The 23,938-nt window shown below is 52.8% G+C and overlaps 1 protein-coding gene and 1 long non-coding RNA gene across 4 annotated transcripts in view; both read left to right on the top strand.

The window, feature by feature from the left end:
• The window catches only part of SH3RF3 (SH3 domain containing ring finger 3), a 206,219-nt gene extending 194,303 nt beyond the window's left edge, over positions 1 to 11,916 (top strand). For all 3 annotated transcript variants that reach the window (XM_021087103.2, XM_085018484.1, XM_021087102.2), the window contains 2 exons: positions 5,801 to 6,135; positions 9,398 to 11,916. In XM_021087103.2, the coding sequence (XP_020942762.1) occupies positions 5,801 to 6,135; positions 9,398 to 9,566 (504 nt within the window). In that variant the 3' untranslated portion in view covers positions 9,567 to 11,916. The remainder of the gene's footprint in view (positions 1 to 5,800; positions 6,136 to 9,397) is intronic.
• Positions 11,917 to 16,147: 4,231 nt separating this feature from the next.
• On the top strand, positions 16,148 to 23,563 carry LOC146404651 (uncharacterized). The gene is made up of 2 exons (XR_014841360.1): positions 16,148 to 17,618; positions 20,592 to 23,563. It is a non-coding gene; the product is annotated as an uncharacterized LOC146404651 (long non-coding RNA).
• The last annotated feature ends 375 nt before the right edge of the window (positions 23,564 to 23,938 follow it).

Raw genomic sequence — 23,938 nt, 5'->3', positions numbered from 1 at the left:
AACACACGCGATCTCACACAGAAAGGTGTGTGAGAACCAGAGGTGCCTCCCCAGAAGGCCTTCCTGCACAGGCTGCAGGCTTTTCCTGACTGCACACAGGTTGATATGGCAGCTGAGGATTCTTTGACCATCTTCCCAAGGTCATCTACCTCCATTACTGTCCCTTGTGCTGTGTCAGCAAGAACATTGCTGCTTCTCACCAGACAGCATCGGGTTTGCAGGGATGTCAAGCCTATAGATACAAGGGGGCACAGAGCCCAGCTCCCAGGCACATGGGCCCCCACCTCCTGTCTCCTGCTGGCAGCACCTCCCCTCTAAACTCTGTGTAACCACACGGCACCCATGGTGGCCCCGCTGTCACTTGGGCTTCTCAGAGGCACCACCATGTCCATGGCTGTGTCCTGACAGGCTTGCTCCTCTCCCTCCAACCCCATCGTCTCTGCCTCCAGCACCCCCCACCAGTGCCCAAGCGACTCCAGCTCCTCTGTTGAGCCTCCAGACCTGCCACGCTCCTCTCCCAGGTCTCAACATGCCTCCCCCCTCCTCCTGACCCCTCACCTGCCCCCTCCCCCGCTGGCCAGGTCAGCCTGGCTCTCAGGACAGGCGCCCCTCCTCCAAGACCACCTCCTGACCCCTAAGCTAGTTAACAGCAAACTCTCTGCTTCATCACATCTGGTACCATGTGTTCAAAGGAACTTTGGCAACTTTCATTTTGTTGTTTCCCCTCAAAAAGAGACACGTTTGATGTAATGAGTCAGAAAATACCAGAATTGGAGTTCCTTTCGTGCCTCAGTGGTTCGTGGAACCAACTAGGATCTGTAAGGTTGCAGGTTCGATCCCTGGCCTCGCTCAGTGGGTTAAGGATCCGATGCTGCCGTGAGCTGTGGGGTAGGTTGCAGACACAGCTCGGATCCCGTGTTGCTGTGGCTGGGGTATAGGCCGGCAGCTGCAGCTCCAATTAGACCCCTAGCCTAGGAACCTCTATATGTTGTGGGTGCAGCCCTAGAAAGACAAAAGGAAAAAAAAAAAGGAAAATACCAGAATGTCTAATAAAACCTAAGCATTGCCCGAGCCCCCTCCTGCACCTGCTCCCTGAGCCAACAGAGCATCTGAGCAGTTTCTGTGCTCCCCTGGGCAGTCAGCAGATGCCCCCAGATCACTGAGTGCTGACATGATGGCCCCTGACCCCTGACCCGTGACCACTATCTCCTGGTCTCAGCTCACAAAATTGTCCTTTTGTGCCCCTGGCAGAGTGGGGCTTTGCTTTCATCCTGGTTCTCAGAGGTGGGTGGTCCCCAGCCACACTCCTGAGGGGTTAGAGCCTGCACATGCCACCTGTGCACCTCAGGTTCTGCAGGTCCAGGTTTTCCTGGATGACCAGGGCTGAGCTATGCCAGCCAGCAGTCCCTGTGGCCCACTGCACCTGCCCAGCGTTCCATGTGCCATCCAGCGGCTCTGACGTCCCAGCGGCAGAAGACAGGTAGCAAAGTACACCTGTTAGAGAGAAGGGGACACCTGATTACCATGGGTTAACGAGGTGACAGTGAAGATGGGACACTCAGGTCCATTACAGGTTTACTTCATTTTAATGAAGTGAATTGAATCCTTGAAAAAGTTAATGTCACATTTTATAAATCAAATTATATTCCCTTTGATTTCTTATAATTTCAGAGACAATTTTCCATAATTTTGATTGACTTTAAACTGCCAACGATTCTTAATTTAAGCTTTAAACTTCTTTTTCCTTTGGCCAAGTTTTTGCATTAATGTTCTATGAAATGAGGTCTCTAAGGACAGAAACTATTATTTTATTATTTGTGAATTGTTTTACAGTTTTCCTGTAATAAAAGAACATCTTTTTTAATTATTAGATTACCAGATCATTTTTTCCCTTTTTTTGGCTGCAGTTGTGGCATGCAGACATTCCTGGGTGAGGGATCGAACCCACACCACAGCAGTGACCTGAGCCACAGCGGTGACAACGCCAGATCCTTAACCCATTGAGCCACCAGAGAACTCCCAGATGATTCATTTAAAGTAGGATATGACTTTATTTCATGGTGCATGTGTATTTGTTTTCCTGCTGTCACCTGGAAGCTCTTCTCTACCATGTGGGCGTTGTTTACATGTGAGACAGACATGCAGACCCAAGAATACAGCTTGAAGGCTGAAGCTTCTCGTGCCTGCAGGCCTGGCTGCACCTGTTCCTCTGCCTGACTTGGCTGCTCTGCCCATGGGGCTCCTGCTCACATGACAGCCCTGGCCACAAGATGTGCCTGGGGAGCGGCCTCGCCTGGGAGCTGGCTCACACCAGGCCCTCTGGTCAGAATCTGCACCCCAGCTCATCACCGCACGACTGGAAGCCCATCATGTCCCCTGGGCTGGCGCCCCTGGTAGGTGCTCAGCCTCCTTCTGTGACCGGCTCCGCGTGAAGCTGGCCCCTCCCCAAGTCTTCATCTCTGTTTGCAAACTTCTGAAATTACGTGTCTGGTTGCACAGGTGACCACGGCTTCTAATTGATCGCTCCCTTGGTTCTGGATCAGAACCATTTCAGACATGCTGGATCAGGATCTTTGAGGGCAGGTGTACATGTACATTTACCCAGCTCCCTTGTTGGTTCCTGGTACCCAGAGTTGGAGCGAGAGCCCCTTGTTTGCCTGTGGACTCTCCCGAGGCAAGGGGGTAACAGGAAGTGATGTTGTTTTTATTCATTTAACAAAAATATATCAGAAGCTAACTATTTTACAAACTTTTTTTTTTGCAAATATTTGTATATATCCAAACATGCCATAAAAGAAGCAACACAATTTTTGTGAGATGCATTCATAGTGTAAGGGATCTCTTGCATTTGTCGTCTTAAATGCTTGCTGAGGCAGGACTCAAGCTGGGCCTTGCGGCCCTGGCCTGGGGCTGCTCCTGGCGCCTGGACTTGCTAGGGCACAGCGCAGGGTGCAAGCTCTGTCTGATGGGGTAATGAGCACAGTGCATCCACTGCATGGAGCTGGGGACTGCTCAGAGGACAGGCGGTCCCTGCTGGGGGCCAGGCCTCTCACTGCTTTGGGGGAGGGGGCAAGCGCAGCTTGCTCTGGGGAAGTGCCTCCCTCCCTCCCTCTGGAGGAGGTGGGGGGCAGAGGGGGGCATTTCATTCCCACAGTTCAGGCTGTTTGGGGTTCCCCAGAGAGGCTGAAATGACAACCTTGGTCATTCAGGGTTCACTGGAGGGTCAACTGCAGCAGGATGTTGAGGGGAAGTGGTGTAAGAAAGCAGTGTCCTCCCAGATCACAGTAACACCTTTCCCACACCCCACGGGCTCACGCAGGTCCCTGGAGAAACCCCAGCAAACCCATCTTCCTTGATCATGAACATTTCAGGCAGATCCCCCCTAAATGTTCTCTGAAGCCTCAGGGGCCTTTCCCCGCTGCCCTCGAGTGCCCATCAGCCCACTCTTAGCTGCGTGGTGCAGATGCAGACAAGATGGGGAGGGGCTTGAGCTCTGACTCCTGTGTGTGACCACTGGGGACGGCAGGCGCTAGCGGGATTCTGCTGTGGATGGTGGGCATTTGGGGAGGGCTGTCTGGTCTTCATGGCAGCGTTTGTCCAACCCAGTGGCGAGAAGGATGGTCGTATTTGATCACGGAGCCTGACAGGAAGGTCACCTGTGTGTGGGTGCCTCTGGGGCAGAACAGCCTTGGCTCTCCCTTCTCTCAGCTCCCGCCGTCCAGCAAGGCCAGTGCTCATGGATGAAATCTGCTCATGAGGCAAAAGGACAGTGCAGGGCCTCCTGCCGGCCGAGCCCACGTCCCTCCCACGTGCATTCAATGTGTCCAGTGCCTGCCGTGTTCTCAGCCTGGCTGGGCACTGGGAGGGCAGAGTCCCATGGCCCTGCCCACATCATGCTCTGGGGGAGTTGGGAGGGGACAAGGAGTGGGAGGGTGGGGGAGCAGCTGGCAGGTGGCAAGGTTGGCATGGGGCCTGGTGATTTGCTGTCCTGGGAAGGGCTGTGGCTTCCCCTCAAAACCCCCAGGAGGCAGGGGCCCACTTGCTCTGGGCTGTGCTTGGTGCATCTTCTCCGCCTTACTTCATAAGCAGCAGTAGCCAGGCTGCTTGAACTGGGCAAGAGCCAGACTGTGGGCACAGTGGCTGTAAGAAGTCGCCTGGACAGAGCTCCTTCCACCAGGACAGATGCCCAGAGGGCCTGCCTGCCCTGGTACCCACCCTGTGCTCCACTGGGGTTTCTGGCTGAGTGTCAAGGCTTCATCCTCCTGTGGTCTGAGAGCAGGGCCCAGCCCAGTAGAGCAGCGAGAAAGGCAGTTGGCTCCCAGCCCCCATGGTCCTCCCTCTGTTAGGCACAGCGCCACAGGGCCACCTGCAGGCTGGGGACCCATTCACGTGGCTCTTAGTTTTACCATCTGTGTGTGCTTACCCCTCACCACACACAACACCTACATACCACCCCACATACACACATACACAATATACATACACATGTGTACACACAGAGACACATACACATATGTACACTTAGATGCACACATACCCATGTATACACACATACATGCACACATGGTAAAATTACTTTCAGAGTTTGGGTTTTACGGCCCTATTTGACCATTTGATAGCCTGTGGCTTTTTTGACCTGAGACCCAGCAGTCTTTGGGTATCTGGTTGTTTAGGTGGCTTCCCTGACGGAGCCCCCAGAGGGCCAGGGACTGTCAGAGGCCGTTTGAGCCACACCGTGTCCTCCCAACCCACTGCTGGGCTCAGGTTAGGAGACAGTTATCCTGGGAACCTCTGCCTCTGTGGGGTGGCCTGGGAGCCTCCAAGCCAGCTGCATGGCGCCCCCTGGTGGCCAAGTGATGGAGGCTCTCCAAAGTTTGCCCCACACAACTCCTGATGTTGGAACAGGGCTGCCCTGTGCCACGTTCCTCGCCCGCCTGTTTCTCTCCAGGCTAGGGTAGGGGGCTTGCCCATGCCAGCCATGGACAGCATTCAGAACATCAGATTCCACCTTTTCTATCAGTATCAGTGCTAAGAGTAGAGAAAACAGATTTGTTTATACTAAAATGTTACCAGCTTAAACCTTGAGGATGCACACAGGTGCACATTAAGGGGATTGCAGCCCCACTAACGCCCAGAACCTGGGCAGGAAGAGGAATTCCCCATCCAGCCCCTGCAGGGTCCATCCCATACTGTGACCTTGAGGGGCTATCCCAGGAGCTGTAGTTTCGGACTCCATATCCCTGCCAGCTGATCTCCCCTGAACATTAGAAAACTACTTCCAGGAGAGCCATGAAATTGTCCATGTTCTAAGGCACATACATGGTTCTGAAAGCCCCTCTGCGTGTAACGCTCTTCCTACTTTGCCCGCCCTTGTGCGCACATGTGCACATACACACATGCATGAACACATACACACTCAGTACTGCCCGAGCCTCCAGATGAAGCCATGTCAGGACACCCAGCTCTCGGGACCCAGATTGGGGGTCTGCTGTAGAATCACCAGCCCCGCTGCCTGAGCTGAGGGGTGCCCACAGCAGATGAAGTCCCCAGGCTGGGACATGGTCCTGGGGGGTGGGGGCTGTCCGATTGGCACCTTCAGGCTCTGGTCTGCTGGCACTTGTGCCACGTCTGGAGAGAGAAAGGAAAAGGGGGTTGGGCAAGTTCTCTCTTTGTTCCATTTTCCTCCTCCAGATGGCTGTATCAGGTCATGTTTAAAGCCTCCTAAGAGGACTTGACTTCCCCTCGCTGACAAGGTCATTGAGAAGCATTAACCCGTTTAACCTCCGTCTTGTGTCTCTAGAAAGACAAGAAGACTGGGCTCCTGAAGCTGCTGGCCGGGGCGTCTGCCAAGAAGAAGCCCCGCTCCCCGCCACCCACCTCTCCCACCCATGACCCCCAGGCAGCGGTGGATGCCATGCTCCAGGGCGCAGTGGGGCCCGAAGTGTCTTCCTCGCTGTCCACCCACAGCAGGGCTGGGTCCTGCCCCTTAGAGGGCGAGATGCAGGGGGCCTTGGGTGTGGAGCCGCTGCACAGGAAGGCGGGCTCCTTGGATCTGAACTTCTCGTCCCCTTCCCGGCAAGCGCCTCTCTCCATGGCCGCCATCCGCCCTGAGCCCAAGGCACTGCCCAGAGAGAGGTAAGCAGTGGGCTTGTGTCCTCCAGGCCTGTGCGGGTGGTCTCTGAGGTCTGGAGCCACTTTAGGGAACGGGGACGGTGGGGGTTGGTTTTCTGTCCCTCACTGTCGACTTGGATAAAGCTCGTGCCACAAGTCCATGTGGGTCCCAAGTGTGGATTTACAAGGGGTCCATCAGGAAATTGGGAGAATCAATGCATCCCGAGCCCTCAGAGTGAGCAGTGGGGTGGGGGCCTGTGTCCCCAGCCCCCTTCGAGCCTGATTCCCTGTGGGCCCAAGTGGGCCCCACCCTGGGCAGCTCTGTGAGGCTAGCCCACGGACACCTCACCCCCAACTGCCTTCAGGGTGAAGCCATGTGAAGTTGCCAGGACCCATCTGTTTTTTGTTTTTTTTTTTTTTTTTTTTTTTTTTACCAGAGCCAGCAATTTCATAGGGCTTAGCTTGGGATTTTCCACAGGAGGAGGCTGAGTCCACCGAGGACTCAGGTGGAAGGGGCCAGAGGCTGGTGCTCTGCTTGATGGGTCAGCCCTTTTGAGTTATGGGTCCTTAGCTTCAAATGAGGGAAGATGGCCAGTGGGAGGAGGCCCTTCCTTTTGGGGGCTTCTTCTTGGAAAGCTGCTTAAATGGTAAAATGGGAGCATCTCTAGAGAACACAATTCTGGCCTTTCTGTCAGAATCCCTCCCCTGCTCAGCCACAGTGACCAATGCCAGCCCTTCCCTGAGTCCCAGGATGTATGACCTGAGACACATCACACACACTCAGCATGTACACCACACACAGACACACACACACCAGGTACAGCACACTCACATCAGGTACACCACACAGATATACCACACACTGTACACAGCATGTACATCACATGGACACACAGACACACACACACACACACACCATGTCTACCACAGAGACACACACATACCATGTCTACCACATAACTCCATGATGGTGACACAGGGGCTGCCACCTTCACTGTTCGCTCAGCCCTTTCAGTCTGTGGAGCGTCATTTCCTTTCATTGTCCTGGAAGCACCTGGACAGAGAGCTTCACGCCCGTCTCTCAGATATTCAGCCCACGCCATGCGTCCGGGCTCATTAAATCACAGGATTGCTCAGAAGCACCAAATTATTTTTTTTTTCTGGAAAATTACATTTTTAAAGTTACTTGTTTGTTTCACATCTGGCAGTTGAGGCAAAAGCTAAAACTTGTGTTCAGAGCATGAGAAGTGATCTCACTGCTTTTTTTCCTTGGGGAATCGAGGAAAGGCCGCAGGTGCCTGGAGAGGAGGAGGTGGTGGCAGGAAGCCACAGGGGCCAGCGCTGCCCTGGCAGTCACACAGCCTGGCACTGGGGTTTGGGAGCCACAGTCCAGGTGGTGCTGACTGGCCTTATCAGCAGTGGCCAGCAGGCAGCTGTGGCTGAGACACTGGGCTGGGAGGAGGGTGAAAGCTGCCATCTTCCTTGCTTTGCCACCCCCTGAAAGCCCATGTCTGGTGCCCAGGGACAGTAGTGAAGCCGGCCCCAGCCAGGCACTTGGCCAGCTCCCTTGGCACCAGGGGCCTGCACTCTGGCCAAGTCAAACTCAGGACCCCCTCCTCTGCCCCTGAGATCCCCCAGGGCTGGGCCAGGGGCTTCTCTGTCTGTGCAACCCCAAGCCTCTGCACCAACCCAGCCACCCTCTGCCTGTGGCTTCTCTGCCCTGACTGGACAGTCCACCCACATGTGCCTGCTTCAGCCTTTGCATTCAGCACGTGGTCTCAGACGGCCCATGTGCAGCCTGGAGTCTCATCAAGGAGTCCAGGGTCCCCAGTCTATGGGCATCACTTCAGAATTGCTGACCTAGGATCTTCAGCTTCATAATGTCCTGGTTTTACTAAGTCCAGAAAAATACCAGGTCACAGGCTCCACAGACAGAACCCCTGGGAAATCCTAGGGATGGCAAGTTGCCAGCCTCAGAAGACTTCCTTCAGGGGCCATTGGTGTGGCTGTGGCTGACAGGGAGGCATGGCCTGGGGACATCAGGATTCTCCCCTCCCCTGCCCCACCAGCAGGCAGGACCACGGGGCAGGCCAGGCACTGCGGGCAGGAGAGGGATCGGACAGCCCCACAGGAGGGCAGGGGGGCCACAGTCTGCACTTCTGCCCCGTGAACGCCACCGTGGGTTTGTGGGACCCGGGAGAGGATGAGGTCCTGAGAGCGGGGGCTGCGGGGAGCGGGTTGGGCAGTCTGGGGTAGTCACAGCCACTGAGCAGGGAGGTGAGGACTGAGGTGGTGGGAACGGCTCTCCCGACCCAGCCCATGGCCACTCCTGTTCTGCCACTGTCTACGGAAGGGCGCAATGGCCAGAATTAGCCCTGGAGCAGGATGACCCATGGCTTCCTGGGGATGGGTTACCTTGGGAGGACCCAAGCTGGCAGGGGAGCCACAGATGCCACCAAGCCCACGGTCTCAGTGGTGGCGGCGACCCTGGCCCTGTCCCCTCTGTTCCTCCAGGTCCCCCAGCAGCTCGGTCTTGGACGGTCCCCTCTGCCTTGGCTACTGCCAACAGGCCGGAGGCTGGGCCATTTCCTGAGCAGGTGGCTAGTGTGGGGGCCTGGGGACAGCAGCTGTGACATGGAAGTGCAGGTGCATTGGGGGAGGCAGGACAAGATCACAGAGCCTTTTCCCAACTTGCTCCTCCTTGTCCCCATGGAGGAGGGCGGTGAGGAAGCTGCCAAGGAACGTGGGACCAACCCCTGACCCCAGCCGCCTCTGCCTGCCGTGGCTGCAGCGCCTCCCCACAGGTCTGCAGCCACAATAACAGCTACGGCCTGCGGGCCACCCATCCACCCACAGCTGTGGTGCCCTCCGCTCCCCACAAGGTCGTGGGTGCAGGGCCGGGGGACAGTGGGACTCATGCCGGGCAAGGTCCCAGGATGGAGGGTGGGGATGGGTCAGGGGTGCGTGGAGGGACACAGGACAGCCCGGTCTGCTTTCTGTGGTGGTTTAGAGGAAGGCCGGACGGCACAGTGCCCCCTCCCCCGGGCTTCCAGAACAGGGGTGGGGAACAGGCCTGCCTGGTGCCCTTGATCTCAGATCTGGGAGCTGTGGGGGCAGCCGCGCAGCCAGGGTTCTGTTCCTGCCTGGCGGGCAGGGGCACCCACAGGCAGACCCGTGTCTCCAGAGGCTTTTATATCACATTGGTCTGGAAGCAGGGACAGGGGGACACCATAGAGGCCTCAGGGGCGCCTTATCAGGCTCAGCCCCTGCGTGTCTGCTTCCCCAGGTACCGCGTGGTGGTCTCGTACCCACCCCAGAGCGAGGCAGAGATCGAGCTGAAGGAAGGGGACGTGGTCTTCGTGCACAAGAAGCGTGAGGACGGCTGGTATAAGGGGACCCTGCAGAGGAACGGCCGCACGGGGCTCTTCCCTGGCAGCTTCGTGGAGAGTTTCTAGGCCCAGGGCTGAGGCGGGGTGCCCTGTACACGGCAGGCGGGGCCAGGAGATCAGGGCCCCTGATGGGAACCCCTGTATCCCCATGAAGTGGCTCTGAAGGAGCAGACCCTGCCAGGTGGTTAGCTTCTGAGACACTCACTGGCCATCTGCACAGGGGGCCTGGGGGCACAAGCCCACCACCCGTGCTTGGAGAGTGTCCTTAGGGAGGCTCCCATCTTCAGGTGGGCCCAGACTGCTCTCCGCCTCTGTCTATACCTCAGTCACCTCCACCTGGACCCTCAGCATGGGTGTCACCAGCCCTGTCCCAGGGAGGCCACCTTGTGGCTCCTGTGGGACGAGGTATGAGCAGTGCTTCTTGCTTTGCCAGCGTGGTCCCATCTTTCTTATGTCTTTTTACTGCAAAGCTGTTAGACTTTATAAACTGCTAACAGGTCATACACTGCCTATTTTTCTTACACCTGGTGCTGCCTTTTTGTAAAACTTGTCAGGACTTGGTTGAGCTTGAAAGAAAAAATATCTGGGGAGGCACCAAACAGGCAAAACTTCCACAGGCGCCATGTGACCCTGGGGAGCCAGGTCCTCACTGCCTTGGTGCTCCTGGGGCCAGAGGGGCACTGGGTGTTGGAGGGAGTTTGGAAAAACTAGTCTCTTTAAACCTGTCCCAGAGCTCCAGCCACATCTAAGCAGTGACAATGTGACCAGAGGTCCCTGTAAGTGCCTGTTGTGAGGCAGCAATAGGAACAGGAAGGTTGGCCGCAGGCCTGGAGGCATAACTCCCCTTCTGTTGCTGCAGAGTGACCAGAGCTAGGAGCCCCCACTACAGAGATGTGTGGGTTTTACCGCCTTTGCAAGGTCTGGCCATTTTTCTTTAACTACTCTGCCATTGAGCAGCACAAGCCTTGGTCTCAAGTCCAGAGACACAAGGAGGAGGGCTTTGGGGCATCCTGTAGACTTGGAGCTGGGAGGGGAGGGGGCAGGTCTGATCTCGGGATGGGGTCCACACGGGGCCCCTGTGAGTCCAGCTTCCTGCAGGCACAGACTGGAGGCACCGTGAGACACCTTATGAAACGTTCTTCTCAGCTTGGAGTCCCGGGCCCTAAAGCCTCTCTCTCATTACAAAACCACTCAGGTTTAAACCAGGCTGAGGTCATTAGCCTTAGAAACATGGGATCTCCCTGCAATGAAATCCCGAAACCCACTCGTGGCCTCTGATGCCCTAACAGGAATGCTTATCTTCAGAGTTCCTGTGTTGGGATGTGACTTGCTACGGCCAGGTGGATCCCAGGCTGGCAGTAGCCCCTAGAGAAAAGCTCTCTTCCGCTCTCCAGAGGAGAACAGATTTAATAGAGTTGAGCAATTTGTTCTGAGTGAAATTAAAAATCTGGGTTAAACACAGGGAGCCCTGAGTTCTGAGTTTATGGCAGCCGGAAGGTGCCCACTGGTCACTGGTTGCCAAATGAGTTGCCTCCCATGCACAGGAATCATGTGCATGCCTAAAACTGGGTCATCACCAAAGATGTGGATGGATTGGCACGCTGAGTGAGACTCCAGTGAAATAGCTAATTCAATCCCCAGATGATAGGAATGTCTAAATGAAGGCAGTTACCAGGCAACAGGACAGACGAACCGGCTGGTTCCTCTCCTGGCTCCTTGCACGTGATGCTGAGGCTGGTGCCTGGCAGAGGCAGCAGCTGGGCCCCAGGCCCCAGCAGGTGTCTTAGCATGGTGGCCTGGCCCGTCCGAGCAAATTCAGGGACAGGCGTGGTGGGGAGTAACACCAGCATCAGGACCTCCTTGCAGGCTGGGCTCTGGGGAGCAGGAACACAGGTGATCACTTCTGTGCTTTGGGCAGTTTTCCAACCCTCAGACCATCAGCCCTAATGGCCACTTAGCCACAGGCAGCACAGGGCCAGCATCAGACCCCACTGTCCGGCCATCTTGCCTGAAGGACCCTCTCCATCTGGCCACCAAGATGAACCAACCCTTTGTCTGAAACCCGCAGGTTCCCCAAGCCAGACCTCACGCACCTTGGTTGTGATATGGTGCTAGGGGCCCAGGTGACATGCTCTGAGGAGCAGGACAGATGTGACATCAGAGGACACCAAAGTGATGGGACATTGGGCCACCAAAGGGCCACAGGCACTGGGGTGGGGGATGGAAGGCAAGCATTTCCCAGCAGCCTCACAGTGGGGAATTCTCTGTACTTTGCACAGTTCACACACACGCACCCCTCGTTTCTGTTGTACACAAGTGTCAGTGTGTGGTGTGTGGTCTTGGAGGAATGGACAGTGATGACAAGCCACGATGCCTCTGTTTCCAAATCTTTAAATAAAACTGAACATGGACAGGTCCAATGTCTGGATGGGGGAGCAGTGAGGTGTGGCTGGGCTGGGCAGGACCAGAACCAGCATCCCCTTACCAGCCCATGGCTCATAGCCCTGCCACTTCCAAGAGCTTCCTATGGGGGACATGGTCTGTGTCAGGGTGGCAGGCTGCTGAGGGGACTGAGGATGCCAGTCAGCCGTACCCAGCACAGGCCAGGCTTGCACTGCTGGGCAGGAAGAATTGAGCCAGGCTGGCCGGGTGTGGGTGGCCTCTAGGTCCCTGCAGGGTTGTGCTCGCCTGGAAGGGTAGAGACCACACCCCTTCTTTCCTTGGAGGCAGCCTTCATGACAGTGGGAACACAAGTCCTGTCAGCCAGGAGTGTCTAGAATCGATCCCCAGACCAGCACGCTCACACCCCCACCTTGTGGTCTGGCCTCAGGTGCCTGGGGTGTGGAGACATGGGGTGGAGGGTCCCTGGCCCCTGCTGGCAGACAGAGTGAGGGCTGGCAGAGGGCTGCTCAAGACTGAGACCAGTTGGGGTGTCTCCTGAAGCAGCTACCCAACCCCCGGCTTCCTGACCAGGACTCAGACCCATAGCTTTGAGCATCATATCGCTTGTGCTGAAGGGAAGCTCAAGAGCGGTCTCCCTCTTCTATACAAATGGAGTGACCTTGTGTAAGACTGAAGACCACAGTGCAGACTGCGGGTGTGGACAGGGCCTGCACTGCAATGAGGAAGCCTTCACCCACCTCTCCACATCTGGCCAGCGGGTCACTAATACCAACTCCCAAAGCTGGGTGCTGAGCTAGCCCTCCCTGGAAACTGTGTCAGGTGTGAGAGGCGGGGGCAGTGCCAATACCACCTGCAGCAAAACATGCCTGGCAGGCCATCTGGGAAGTAGGCCGCAGGACGACCCTGGCCATAGGGATGGACACGGCCACCCCCTTCCCCGGGGCCTGGAACCGTATCCAAGTCCAGGCTGGTTTGCCTTTACTGGTTTAAGCCCTGCAGAGCGGGCAGTGTGCTGGTCTGGGCAGCTGGACACTCACCTGTGGGACACTCCCATTGTCCACAGGAAACAGGCTCCCATCAAGGCCTCAGGCCCATGGAACTTCTCTGCCCTGACACTGACAAGGGGGCAATCTGTCCCAGGGAACTTTGGGTTCCTTTTGCAGGGGATACACTCCATATCCAGCCCTTAATCACAAGGACAGATCAGCAACACCATATCAGCTGTTCAGTGGAGGACAGGAGAGACGTCCTGCCTCCCTCCAGCCTCATCCTGCCCTACTCCTCCTGCCAGAAGCCCCACTGCAGAGAAGAACCCATTCCAGGAGTACCCCCCGCCATAGTCCTGAGCCTCCTGGGAAACCTGCAGCCAGACCTCCAGTCACAGGGCTCCTTCTGGAAGGGACAGGAGAGCCTGCTGTTTAGAAAAGTACTTATGAGTAAGAAAGCAGGTTGGGGGAGGCCAGCAAGGAACTTGCACATGAGGCAGGGCAGAGGTACCAGGGCAGCCAGGAGGGGCCAGGGCCAAGTGTCCTGCAGATGGAGAACCACAGCCCCCAAACCTAAGAGGGGCTGAGGGTGCCAGGTGGTAACCCTGTGATGGGAACTTCCTAGTCACCTGGGCGAGCCCAGAGCTTCACAGGGACTTCAGGGAAGGACTTGGTGCCCAGTGGGCTCTGAAGATGGGGAAGCCACAGGCTGGTACCCTCTGCCTCAGGTCAGATCCTGAGTGATCCCAGGGACTTCTGGATCCCTGCAGGCTTTTCACCTCCATCTCAGGAGGGCCTGAGTGGGTCTGTTCTAACAGAGACATGATGCAGGCCATTCAGGCCAAGGGTGAGGGGGCTCCTGACGGGCAGTGTCCAGCCATGTCCCCCCTAGGATGGAAGCTGCTCAGGAGCAGAAGGAACTGCTGTGAAGAAGCTCCACATGGACCCGGGAGGCCTCCTGCAGAGGAGGTGGGCCCTGTAGCCAGGCCGAGGATGGGCACAGAGGGGCGACTCAACTGGGATGGGGCAGGAGATGCCAGCCCTGTGAGGAGGGGGTGCCTATGGCAGAGGTGAGAGCTCAACATGGGCCACAGCCACAGGGACTGAAGCAGTCTGGGTTTCTGCAGGAAAGTGTCATGGGGCTGGGCACAGGCAGGCGGGAGGGACCGACTCTGTCACCTGCCCACCTTGCAGCCCTGGGGCTCAATCTGAGGATGCAGGTTCCTTCTCAGGGACCCCCTTGTCCTTTAGGAAGACTCCCTCCTTGGGCCCTCAGCTTTCTGACAAACAAAACTGCACCTTCTCTGAGCAAAAAAAGCTCTTTCTCTGAACAAGAAAAGCTTGCCCTGATTTTCAAGACTGTTGTTTCAGTTTTTGGTCTGAAGAGTAATGAACAGACAGTTCCCAGAAAAAAAAAATATATATATATATAAAAGGCCTCAGTATCAAAAGATGCTTGGCCTGCCTGGTGATCAGAGAAACAAAACCCAAAGACTCCGAGGGGCCTTCCGCTTGGCAGACCGGCCTAAGGCCCTCAGGTGGGGCTGCTCCACCCACAAAGTCACGATGCAGGTGCCGCCAGCAGGTGGCCCAGGTGCACCTGCGCCCCGCAGTGACACGTGAACATGAGCACGCCTGGCGTGTCCGTGCATGGGGGCCGTGCACGCAGGGCACATCGGTGCACAGGGCCCATGCTGCTGCGCCTGGGTGCAGGGACTCGACTTTGTGAGACCTCCACGTGGACTGTGGGAAGAGCAGGTGAGGAGCCGCGTGTATCATCAGAAAGCTGGCCTCCGAGGAGTCAGTACATGTGTAACGAGGCAGTACGTGTGTAACACATGTGTACCTCGTGTGCTGGGTGTTGCAGAAGAAATGCTAATATCGATGGTGAGGTTCTGACTGGGGTGGGCCTGGGCATCTCTGGATGTACTTGTACATGCTGATTACTTCTTACCCATATCTGTATCTTAGTTAAAACAGGATTTTTTATTTAAAAGTCACATGACCTGTTTTGACCAGCTCCACACTGTGCAGAGGGGCCCCACTGGACATTAGGGAGGAAGGCCGGGCTGTGCGGTGTGTAGCCTCTGAGGGGGGAGGGGAAGGGGGCGCAGAGTCCCTGGAGGAGGGAGAATGAATCCAAATCTGAATCCCTGGCTGCCACGCTCCAGGCCCGCCTGCGTGTGTGGACCGAGGGAGAGCAGGAGCAGAACCAGGTCGCGGGGCTTGTGGTTGGACATGTGTGCTCTTGGGGTTTCCTCCCTCACTTTCCTGTCATTCCGAGTGGTCCGGACCCTGGGTTTCTGACGTGGACACTGCCCACCCTCCGGGCCAGATTCCTGTTTGACTGCAGCCCTTCAAGGTCGCAGACGTCTCTTTCCTCCTGTCCTGCCACTGAGGTGCTGAGGTGACTTACACGTGAGGAAGGGCCAGGCCCTGCAGCCCCACAGCCCCTCTGAATTATTAAATCATGGCACATGCAGTACCTCCCCCTGAACTCAGCCCTTTAATGTGCTTCTTAAATATGCATCTGAGCCCTAATAGACGTAAATCACCCTGGGGAATGGCTTCTCAGCTGCTCGCCTGGCACATTGCTAATTTATATATTTTCAATGAACCCATCAAAGGACTTAGATTTTAATCAAAGCCTTCAGGATCTTCTGCAGGGCCAAGTCACATCACCGTCAGTCAGAAGGGAGGTCTCTAGTGGCATACCACAGGGCTTTGCCCAGTAGAGCCTTCTGTAATTCAGATCAGGGTATCAAGGCATAAATACCACACTTTTCAATTACCCAAAACCTGGTGGGACAGGCTAACAGATGGCAGAATTAAGGTCGGTTCCCTCCAGGGAAGAGGTTTGTGCCACCTCAAGAGCCTTATGTACAGAATCTAGCAGTTTATTGTGCTTGACCAGCATAGCTTGACTGGGTTAGATGCAGAACTGCTGGGGTGAGGGGGCTGCACTCCAGCCTGGTGGGCTCGTCCTAGGACACATGTGGCTGTGGGGCCCAGGGAAGTGTTTTCTGCCCCAGCCACCCTGGGAGATCACTAGTGGAAGGGACCCCCCCCAGGCTGGCGAAGGAGGCGGGCTTCTTCTTGGTAGTAGTTGATGTCACGCTCCAGGCTTTGGAATCTTAACACAAGCAGCCAGGTTGCATCAACCATAAAATTGTAAAAACTGCTTTAAGCTTTCTATTTTCAATACCTTAGAATCCTTAGTTCAGATACCCTCCAGTCTGGAAACCTAGTATAGAAACTGGAGGAAAGCAGGATTAGTCTTGAAACAGAGGTGGCGGCCCAGAGACCCTCAGCCCTCGTGAAGGCCTGGTCAGAGCTGGCGGCCCTGTGTGTTTGCACCACTGCCCTGCAATCTGACAAATGCAAGCTCTGGATTCTGTTCAGCTTCTGGCCTCTTGTCCTAATAAACTGCTTGGGGTGCTGTCAGGACATTTTAGAGATGGGATCGGAATTGAGATCACAAACCTGGGTTAAACGGTCCAGAACCACATTCAGTCCCAGCCTGGCCCACCCTCCAGAGGCTGCATCCCCAGGATGCCTGGCTCAGCTCTGCCCCTTTTGCATCTCCTCTCACTTGGTGCTAGGCCTGCGACATGGTCAGGGGCAGGGGCAGGGGCAGCATCTGAGATGCAGCTTCCCTGGTGCTGCTGGTGAACTGGCTTCAGTGGAGGGCTAATGGCTGCATCCTGGTGAAAGGCTGCTTCTCTGTTACCTGAGAGTAGGGTGTCGCCTGTGAGGCTTCTCCCCTCCTCAGTATCCCACTGCCAACAGCGCCCTCCCCCCCTTTTCCACGCAGCCCTGCAGCCAGGCTGCCCCTCCTCCTTCCCCTCCTTCTGGAAGCTCGGGCGTGGATGTGAGCAGAGCCATCTCCCACGAGACTGCAGGGTAGAGGAGGGAGGAGGCGGGGCTCTGAGATGTCCCGGCACCATGGGTGCCTGTCCAAGGTCACCATGCGTGGGAGTCAGTCTTTTCCCTCTTGCTCCTGTGTTTTTGTTTTGTTTTTGTCTTTTTTTCCATTTCTTGGGCCACTCCAGCAGCATATGGAGGTTCCCAGGCTAGGGTCCAATTGGAGCTGCAGCCACTGGCTTACACCACAGCCATAGCCACACAGGATCCGAGCTGCATCTGTGACCTACACCACAGCTCAAGGCAATACCAGATCCTTAACCCACTGAGTGAGGCCAGGGATGAAACCTGCAACCTCATGGTTCCTAGTCGGATTTGTTAACCACTGAGCCATGACAGGAAGTCTGCACTTGTGTTTTTTTTTACCATCTCCACTGCACTGCCTTCTAGTCTGGTGTCCTGTGAATGGTCATTTCTCCTTGGATCATAGATGGAACAGACGTTGCTGAGGGACCGAAAGCCAGTTCTGACTTCTGCTCATGGGCACGATGGAGAAACAGGAGATGGAGCTCCCCTTCCACCTCCATAAATAGAAAACCAGACAAGACATAGGACATTGGAGCCTGAGCACCACCAAAGAGTGGTTCCTGGGAGGAGGAACCTTCAGTCAGTGACAGCCACCAATCACAGAGGACTGAGGAGGGGGACAGTTTTTTACATTACTCGCATATTCACTGTTTCCAGTTATTTGTGTAGATTTGAATTTCCTTTAGGTGTTGTTTTCCTTCTGCCTGAAGAACGTCCTTTAACATTTCATGTAATTAAGGTGTACCAGTGATGGGAGTTTCAGCTCTTGTTTGTCTCAGTGTCTTTATTTTGCCTTTTTTTTTTTTTTTTTTTTTTTTTGTCTTTTTGCCTTTTCTAGGGCCGCTCCCGAGGCATATGAAGGTTCCCAGGCTAGGGGTCGAATTGGAGCTGTAGCCATCGGCCTACACCACAGCCACAGCAATGCCAGATCCGAGGCACATCTTCGACCTACACCACAGCTCATGGCAACACCAGATCCTTAACCCACTGAGCGAGGCCAGGGATTGAACCCACAACCTTGTGGTTCCTAGTCCGATTCGTTAACCACTGAGCCACGACGGGAACTCCTTGCCTGTGCATTTGAAAGATATTTTCTCTGGTATTGAATTGTAGGTTGACTTTTTTCATTCAGCGTCTTCAGGGGTGGTGTTGTCTCATGGTTTGCATTCTTCTTCATGAGAGCTCTTTGCTCTTTCTTAGTTCCTCTTGGAACAGGGAAGAACCTCTGGGAGTTCCGTGGTGGCTCAGCAGGTTAAGGATCCGGCATTGTCACTGCTGTGGCTCAGGTTTGATCCCAGCCCAAGAGCTTCTACTTGCTGTGGGTGCAGACAAAAGAAGAAAAAGGGAGAAACTCTGTATTCTATTTCAAAGTAAACACTAGAGGGACATTGCCTGTAAGCTTAAATTATACACAGTGGTCCTTCTCTGGGCACCTGCCTCCCATCTAAGTAGCATTAAGCTAAAATACCCTGTAAGTGTGGGCAAAGAAATGAACACCTCCCTCTGGAGGTTTGCTGCTTGAGGCCTTTTGGGTAAGGACCTAGGGGCTGCTGGAGCCCTTGTCCTGAGGATCTGCCCTACAGAATTCCCCAAAGCAGCTGAGCCAGAAATCAGCATTTAGGAGACATTTCCACACAGTTGGATAATTGGCCCTGCTCTGTACAGCTGGGAACTTTATTTCCTCTCTGGGGCTTTTTCCACTTTTTCTCAAGTGCTGCTTTGGTTTTTCTCTTGTTTCTTCCTTTTTCTTTTTGTCTCTTTAGGGCCATACCTGCGTGCGGCATATTGAGGTTCCCAGGCTAGGGATCCTTTTGGAGCTACAGCTGTCAGCCTATACCACAGGCCACAGCAACTCAGGATCCGAGCTGTGTCTGCAACCTACACCACAGCTCATGGCAACACCAGATCCTTAACCCACTGAGCAAGGTCAGGAATCGTACCTGCATCCTCATGGATACTAGTTAGATTCCTTCCGGCTGAGCCACAATAGCAACTCCAAATTCTTTATTTGCAATTGAGGTGTAATTGATTTAGGATGTTGTTCACTTTCTGCTCTGCAGAGAAGTGACTCAAGTTACAGGTTTATATACATTTTTTCACATTCTTTTCCATTTTGGTTTATCACAGATATTGGATATAGATCACTCCCTGTGCTGTACAGCAGGACCTCATTCTTTATCCATTCTGTGCCTTTTTTTTCTTTTTTAGGGCCACAGGTGCAACACATGGAAGTGCCCAGGCTAGGGTTGAATCATAGCTACAGCTGCTGGCCTACACCACAGCCACAACAACTCAGGTCCTGAGTTGAATCTGTGACCTACACCACAGCTCGCAGCAACACCAGATCCTTAGCCCACTGAGAAAGGCCAGGGGATGGAACCTTCTCCACATGGACACTAATCAGAATAATTTCTGCTGAGACACAACAGGAACTTCCGCTTATCCATTCTAAATATGATAGTTTGCATCTACTTATCCCAAAATATCCATCCATCCCACTCCCCTCTCCCTTGGGAACCACAAGTCTATGAGTCTGTTTTTGTTTTATAGATAAGTTCAGTTGTGTCATATTTTAGATTCCACATATAAGTGATATCATATATTTGTCTTTCTCTTTCTGACTTATTTCACTTAGTATAAGAGTCTCTAGGTCCAACCATGTTGCTGCAAATGGTATTATTCCATTTGTTTTTGTGGCTGAGTAGTATTCCATTGTGTATATGTGCCACATCTTCTTAATCCATTCATCTGTTGATGGACATTTAAGTGGTTTCCATGTCTTGGCTATTGTGAATAGCACTGCCATGAACATTGGGGTGCAGGTATTTTTTGAATGAAAGCTTCATCCAGGTATATGCCCAGGAGTGGGATTGATGGGTCATATGATAGTTCTATATTCAGTTTTCTGAGGTACCTCCTTACTGTTTTCCATGGTGTTTGTACCAATTTACATTCCCACCAGCAGTGCAGGAGGGTTCCCTTTTCTCCACATCCTCTCCAGCATTTGCTATTTGTAGACTTTTTAATGATGACCACCTTACACCAGTCAGAATGGCCATCATTAAATAAGGTGGTACCTCATTGTAGTTTTGATTTGCATTTCTCTAATAGCGATGTTGAGCATTTTTTCATGTGCCTACTGGCCTTCTGCATGTCTTCTTTGGTGAAATGTCTATTCAGGTCTTCTGCCCATTTTTCAACTGGGTGGTTTGGTTTTTTGTTGTTGAGTTGTGTGAGCTGTTTGTATGTTTTGGAAAATAAGCTCCTGGTGGTTGCTGCATCATTTGCACATATTTTCTCCCAGTCTGCAGGTTGTCTTTTCATTCTGTGTTTTCATCATCTTTCAAAGAGAGAGAAAAGCAATAACCTTTTGGAGTATCCTGAGGATAAATGAAATAGTAACAACCTCTGCGGCAGGCATTGCCTCACACATGACATAGTAACTGTCACAGTTAAGGAATAGCAAGTTTTAAACTCGGGACAGCTGGGGGCTTTAAAAACACTGTGTGGGAAGTGGGAGCTGGGGAGGAGAGGAGCCAAAATGGGCAGAGGGTAGGGGGCCCCATCCTGATGTCCTGACACCTCAGAGCAAACTCTTGGCATCAGCAGTTTATCCAGCTGGAGCTCATGTTGATGGTGTGTCACTGCTTATGCTTAAGAATGCCAGGCACGGAGTTCCCGTCATGGTGCAATGGAAACAAATCCAATTGGGAACCATGAGGTTGCAGGTTCAATTCCTGACCTCGCTCAGTGGGTTAAGGATCCGGCGTTGCTGTGAGCTGTGCTGCAGGTTGCAGACGTGGCTTAGATCCTGTGTTGCTGCGGCTGTGGTGTAGGCCAGCAGCTACAGCTCTGATTCAGCCTTTAGCCTGGGAACCTCCATATGCCATGGGTATGGCTCTAAAAAGACAAAAAAAAAAAAAAAGAACACTGGGCACTACCTAAGGTGTTTTTGCCCAAATGATAGATTTCTAAAGGAGACCAGGAAGTTTTCTTATGTCAGCCATCTCTGGACATGTTCAGCCGTGTTTGGTAACCCTCTTAAAATCTCTCAGGTATTTTCTGGATCATCTGCAACAATTTACTGAATCATCACTTCTCTTAAACTGGGATCAGCCCCCTTGATGCTGGGTAAGCCTTACACCTCTGCAGAAATTGGCCCAAACCATTGGGCTCCTCACCATCTGGCAGCTACAGGAACAGCACCACTGGAGGCTCAGGCTCGTGAGATGCGGTGGTGCCTCAGTGCCACCTGCTGGTGGGATTGTAAACGCCGGATCTGGAAAGGAGAGAATTTTAGTTATAGCCAACGGTAATTTCCACTAGGAAAAGTCTGTCACCACGGAAATATTTTCATTCCTTTTTGTTGTTGAATGAGAAGTAAAAATGGAAATTTGCATGTAAATGAATGCTTCTTAAGACAGGCACTTGAAAATCAGTGTACCACCTCACACCCAGCTGTGTGCCCCTGTGTGACCAAGAACCATGAAAGGAATAGCAAGACAGGTGGGCATTTTCCTGTTGTCTGTTACGCCTTTAAAAGGAATAGTAGCCCCCTTTTTTCCTGGTGGAGAACAGCTCTGTTTGTATCTGCTAATCAGGAACAACAAAACATCTGTCCTCTGTGAGAGAAATGTGGATGTAGAATCTTTGGGAAATAAGACTAAAGCGGGGCCCTGCAGAGCTGTCAGGATGAAGTGCTCCTGCCGCCTGGCATTTGCCACTCAGTGTCACACTCACATAGCAGGTTTGGTCTTTTTTAACAGGAAAACTTAAACATGTTTTTAAAAGAAAATAAAACTCTTGACATTCAGGAACAGATAAGAATAGCATCCTGTGAGCTGTGAATTCACTGAATCTATTTAAACATAATTTCTAATCAGCACAGAGGAACAGCCTTCACTGTAATCCAGTGAGGTGATGTGAGGTCCTGGGAGGTGCTTTCAGAATTTCCTGTTTGCTGACCCCCCACTGCTGTGGAGGGACCTCTGTCTTCTATTATGGGTTAATCCCCAAAGGGGGGTTTCCTATAAGCCTAAATCATACATAATGGCCCAGTTCTGAGCACCTGCCTCCCAGGTAATGAGTATGAAGCTAAAACACCCTGTTTAACTCCTGGAAGCCCCCTGACCAGGTAGGTGCACCTGGGAATGACTGCAGGTGGAAGCTGTGACCGCATCCCTCCAGAAGCTGCAGGGGACCTGGAAATGCTTTGCTTTACTCCCGCCCCTCTGAGCAGAAAAGAAGCCTGAATACAGACTTGAGGGAGGTGGTTCTTGGGGACATGAGTCCTCTGGGTCATAGCTTCCTGGTTAGAGCTGCTTTTCCTTCCCCAGCAGCTCACCTCAGCGAGCAGGGCCTGGACTCATCACAGCACCATTCAGACTCGGGGTTTTGAAGGTGTTTCCTCCTGGGCGCCTCCCTTTCAGAGCTGGAACTTGCCCTGCGCAGGGTAGCACCTTACACAGGAGATGCTGACCCCTCTTCAGGGCGGGGCGAGTGAACAGGAATAAAGGAGCAGGTGGTGGCCACTCTCCTTGTCTCCCCCCCTGGGGATGAGGGACATGAGAAACTGGCTCCTGATGCCTGCAGCTCGCTCCTCCCTGGAGACACTGTTTCTGTGGACAAGCAGCTACATTGCTTGCTCGGGAGGCTCAGAAAGGCCCCATATCTTCCCCCATGTTGCTGGTGTCACAGGAGGAGGCAGGTGAGTGCCTATTCTGCACAGCTGTCCCTCAGGGGCCTCATCCCTTCCCTGTCTCTTGGATGACGGGGTCCAAGAGATGCCAGGAGCTGGGCACCTGGGAGCAGGAACAGCCGGGTGAAGCCGGCCCCCCTTCTGGGGACAGTGTAAGCAGAGCCCTGGTCCCGGGCTTCATCTCACTGCCCGTCCATTCCCACACCCAGAGCTGTAGTGGCAGTAAAGGGACAGTTTGGCCCCTGTGGTGACATTTTTACTCTCTCTCCGAACCGGGTGAGGAAGGTGACACTTAGCACCGAGAGGCCAGCACAGCTTAAGTGATTTCCTGTGAAGCTCAGGGATCAGGTGGTGGACTGTCCTTGGCTCTGGGGTCTCCACTGAACTCTTAATGTTTATTTGTTGTTTTCTAGGATATTATCTTGCATTTTCAAGAAGCAGATAATGATCATTTTATTTCTAATGCTTATGTTTTGTTTTATGCCTCCTTTAATTGAATATACTTTACTCGAGAAAGTAAAAACAGATTTAGGAAGGAGGTTTAAAAATTGGAATAGGGATTTTAAAAGGAAATTATTGTTTCCAAAATAAAGGAAACTCCAAATTTATCTTCTCTGGGATCAAGTTATGAGAAAAATCAGATACAGAAGTCTAGGACCTTACAGCAACGTAAAGGAAGAACAGGAAAATCCACCCCATAGAGCAGTATCTTGCTATATTTTACTTTTTTTGCTATATTTTATGAGACATAAGTTTAATGACATCTCATCATCACCAAATAATCCTTAGAGATATATATATATTCACTGGAGTGCATCAAAGACAATCTCATATTTGCTTTGACTTTTCCTCTACAAATTCTTATTAATTTGCTTCAAGACTAATAGATTTGAAAAAAAACAAGGCACAATCCATCATTTCCATTATATTTGTTTGATTACATGATGCATGTGTTTATGTTACAACATTTTGTATGTATGAGTAAAACTGGATGGAGGTAATACAGACCAACAGCTTGATAAAAACGGGAAAGAATCTGAAAAATAATATATGCTGTACAACCAAATCCTTTTGCCATACACTTGAAACTAACACAACCTTCTAAATTAACTACATTTCAATTTAAACAGATACTTAAAGAAAGAACAGCTGCCCATTTTTCAATAGCATAAAAATGTGAACAATGGAGGGAACAGATATAATAATAATAATAATAATAATAATAATGAAAATACAACACTAAAAAGATGAGCAACAGCATTGAAAACTTACTGTGTGCCAAACACTGAACATCTATTTAAATAGATTTTCTCATTTAATCCCCACAAAAATTATGTCCATTTTATAGATGAGGAAATTAGAGTTTACAGAAGTTGAATTGTCCAAATCCACAGTTTATA

Source organism: Sus scrofa, chromosome 3 (genome assembly GCF_054392235.1).
Source record: "Sus scrofa isolate SSC_HxYL_T2T_F1_AM1 chromosome 3, Sscrofa_HxYL_maternal_Yorkshire_Landrace_v2.0, whole genome shotgun sequence".
Classification (NCBI taxonomy): Eukaryota; Metazoa; Chordata; class Mammalia; order Artiodactyla; family Suidae; genus Sus; species Sus scrofa.
Note: the sequence above shows the minus strand (reverse complement) of the source record. Positions and strands in the feature narration are given on the sequence as shown.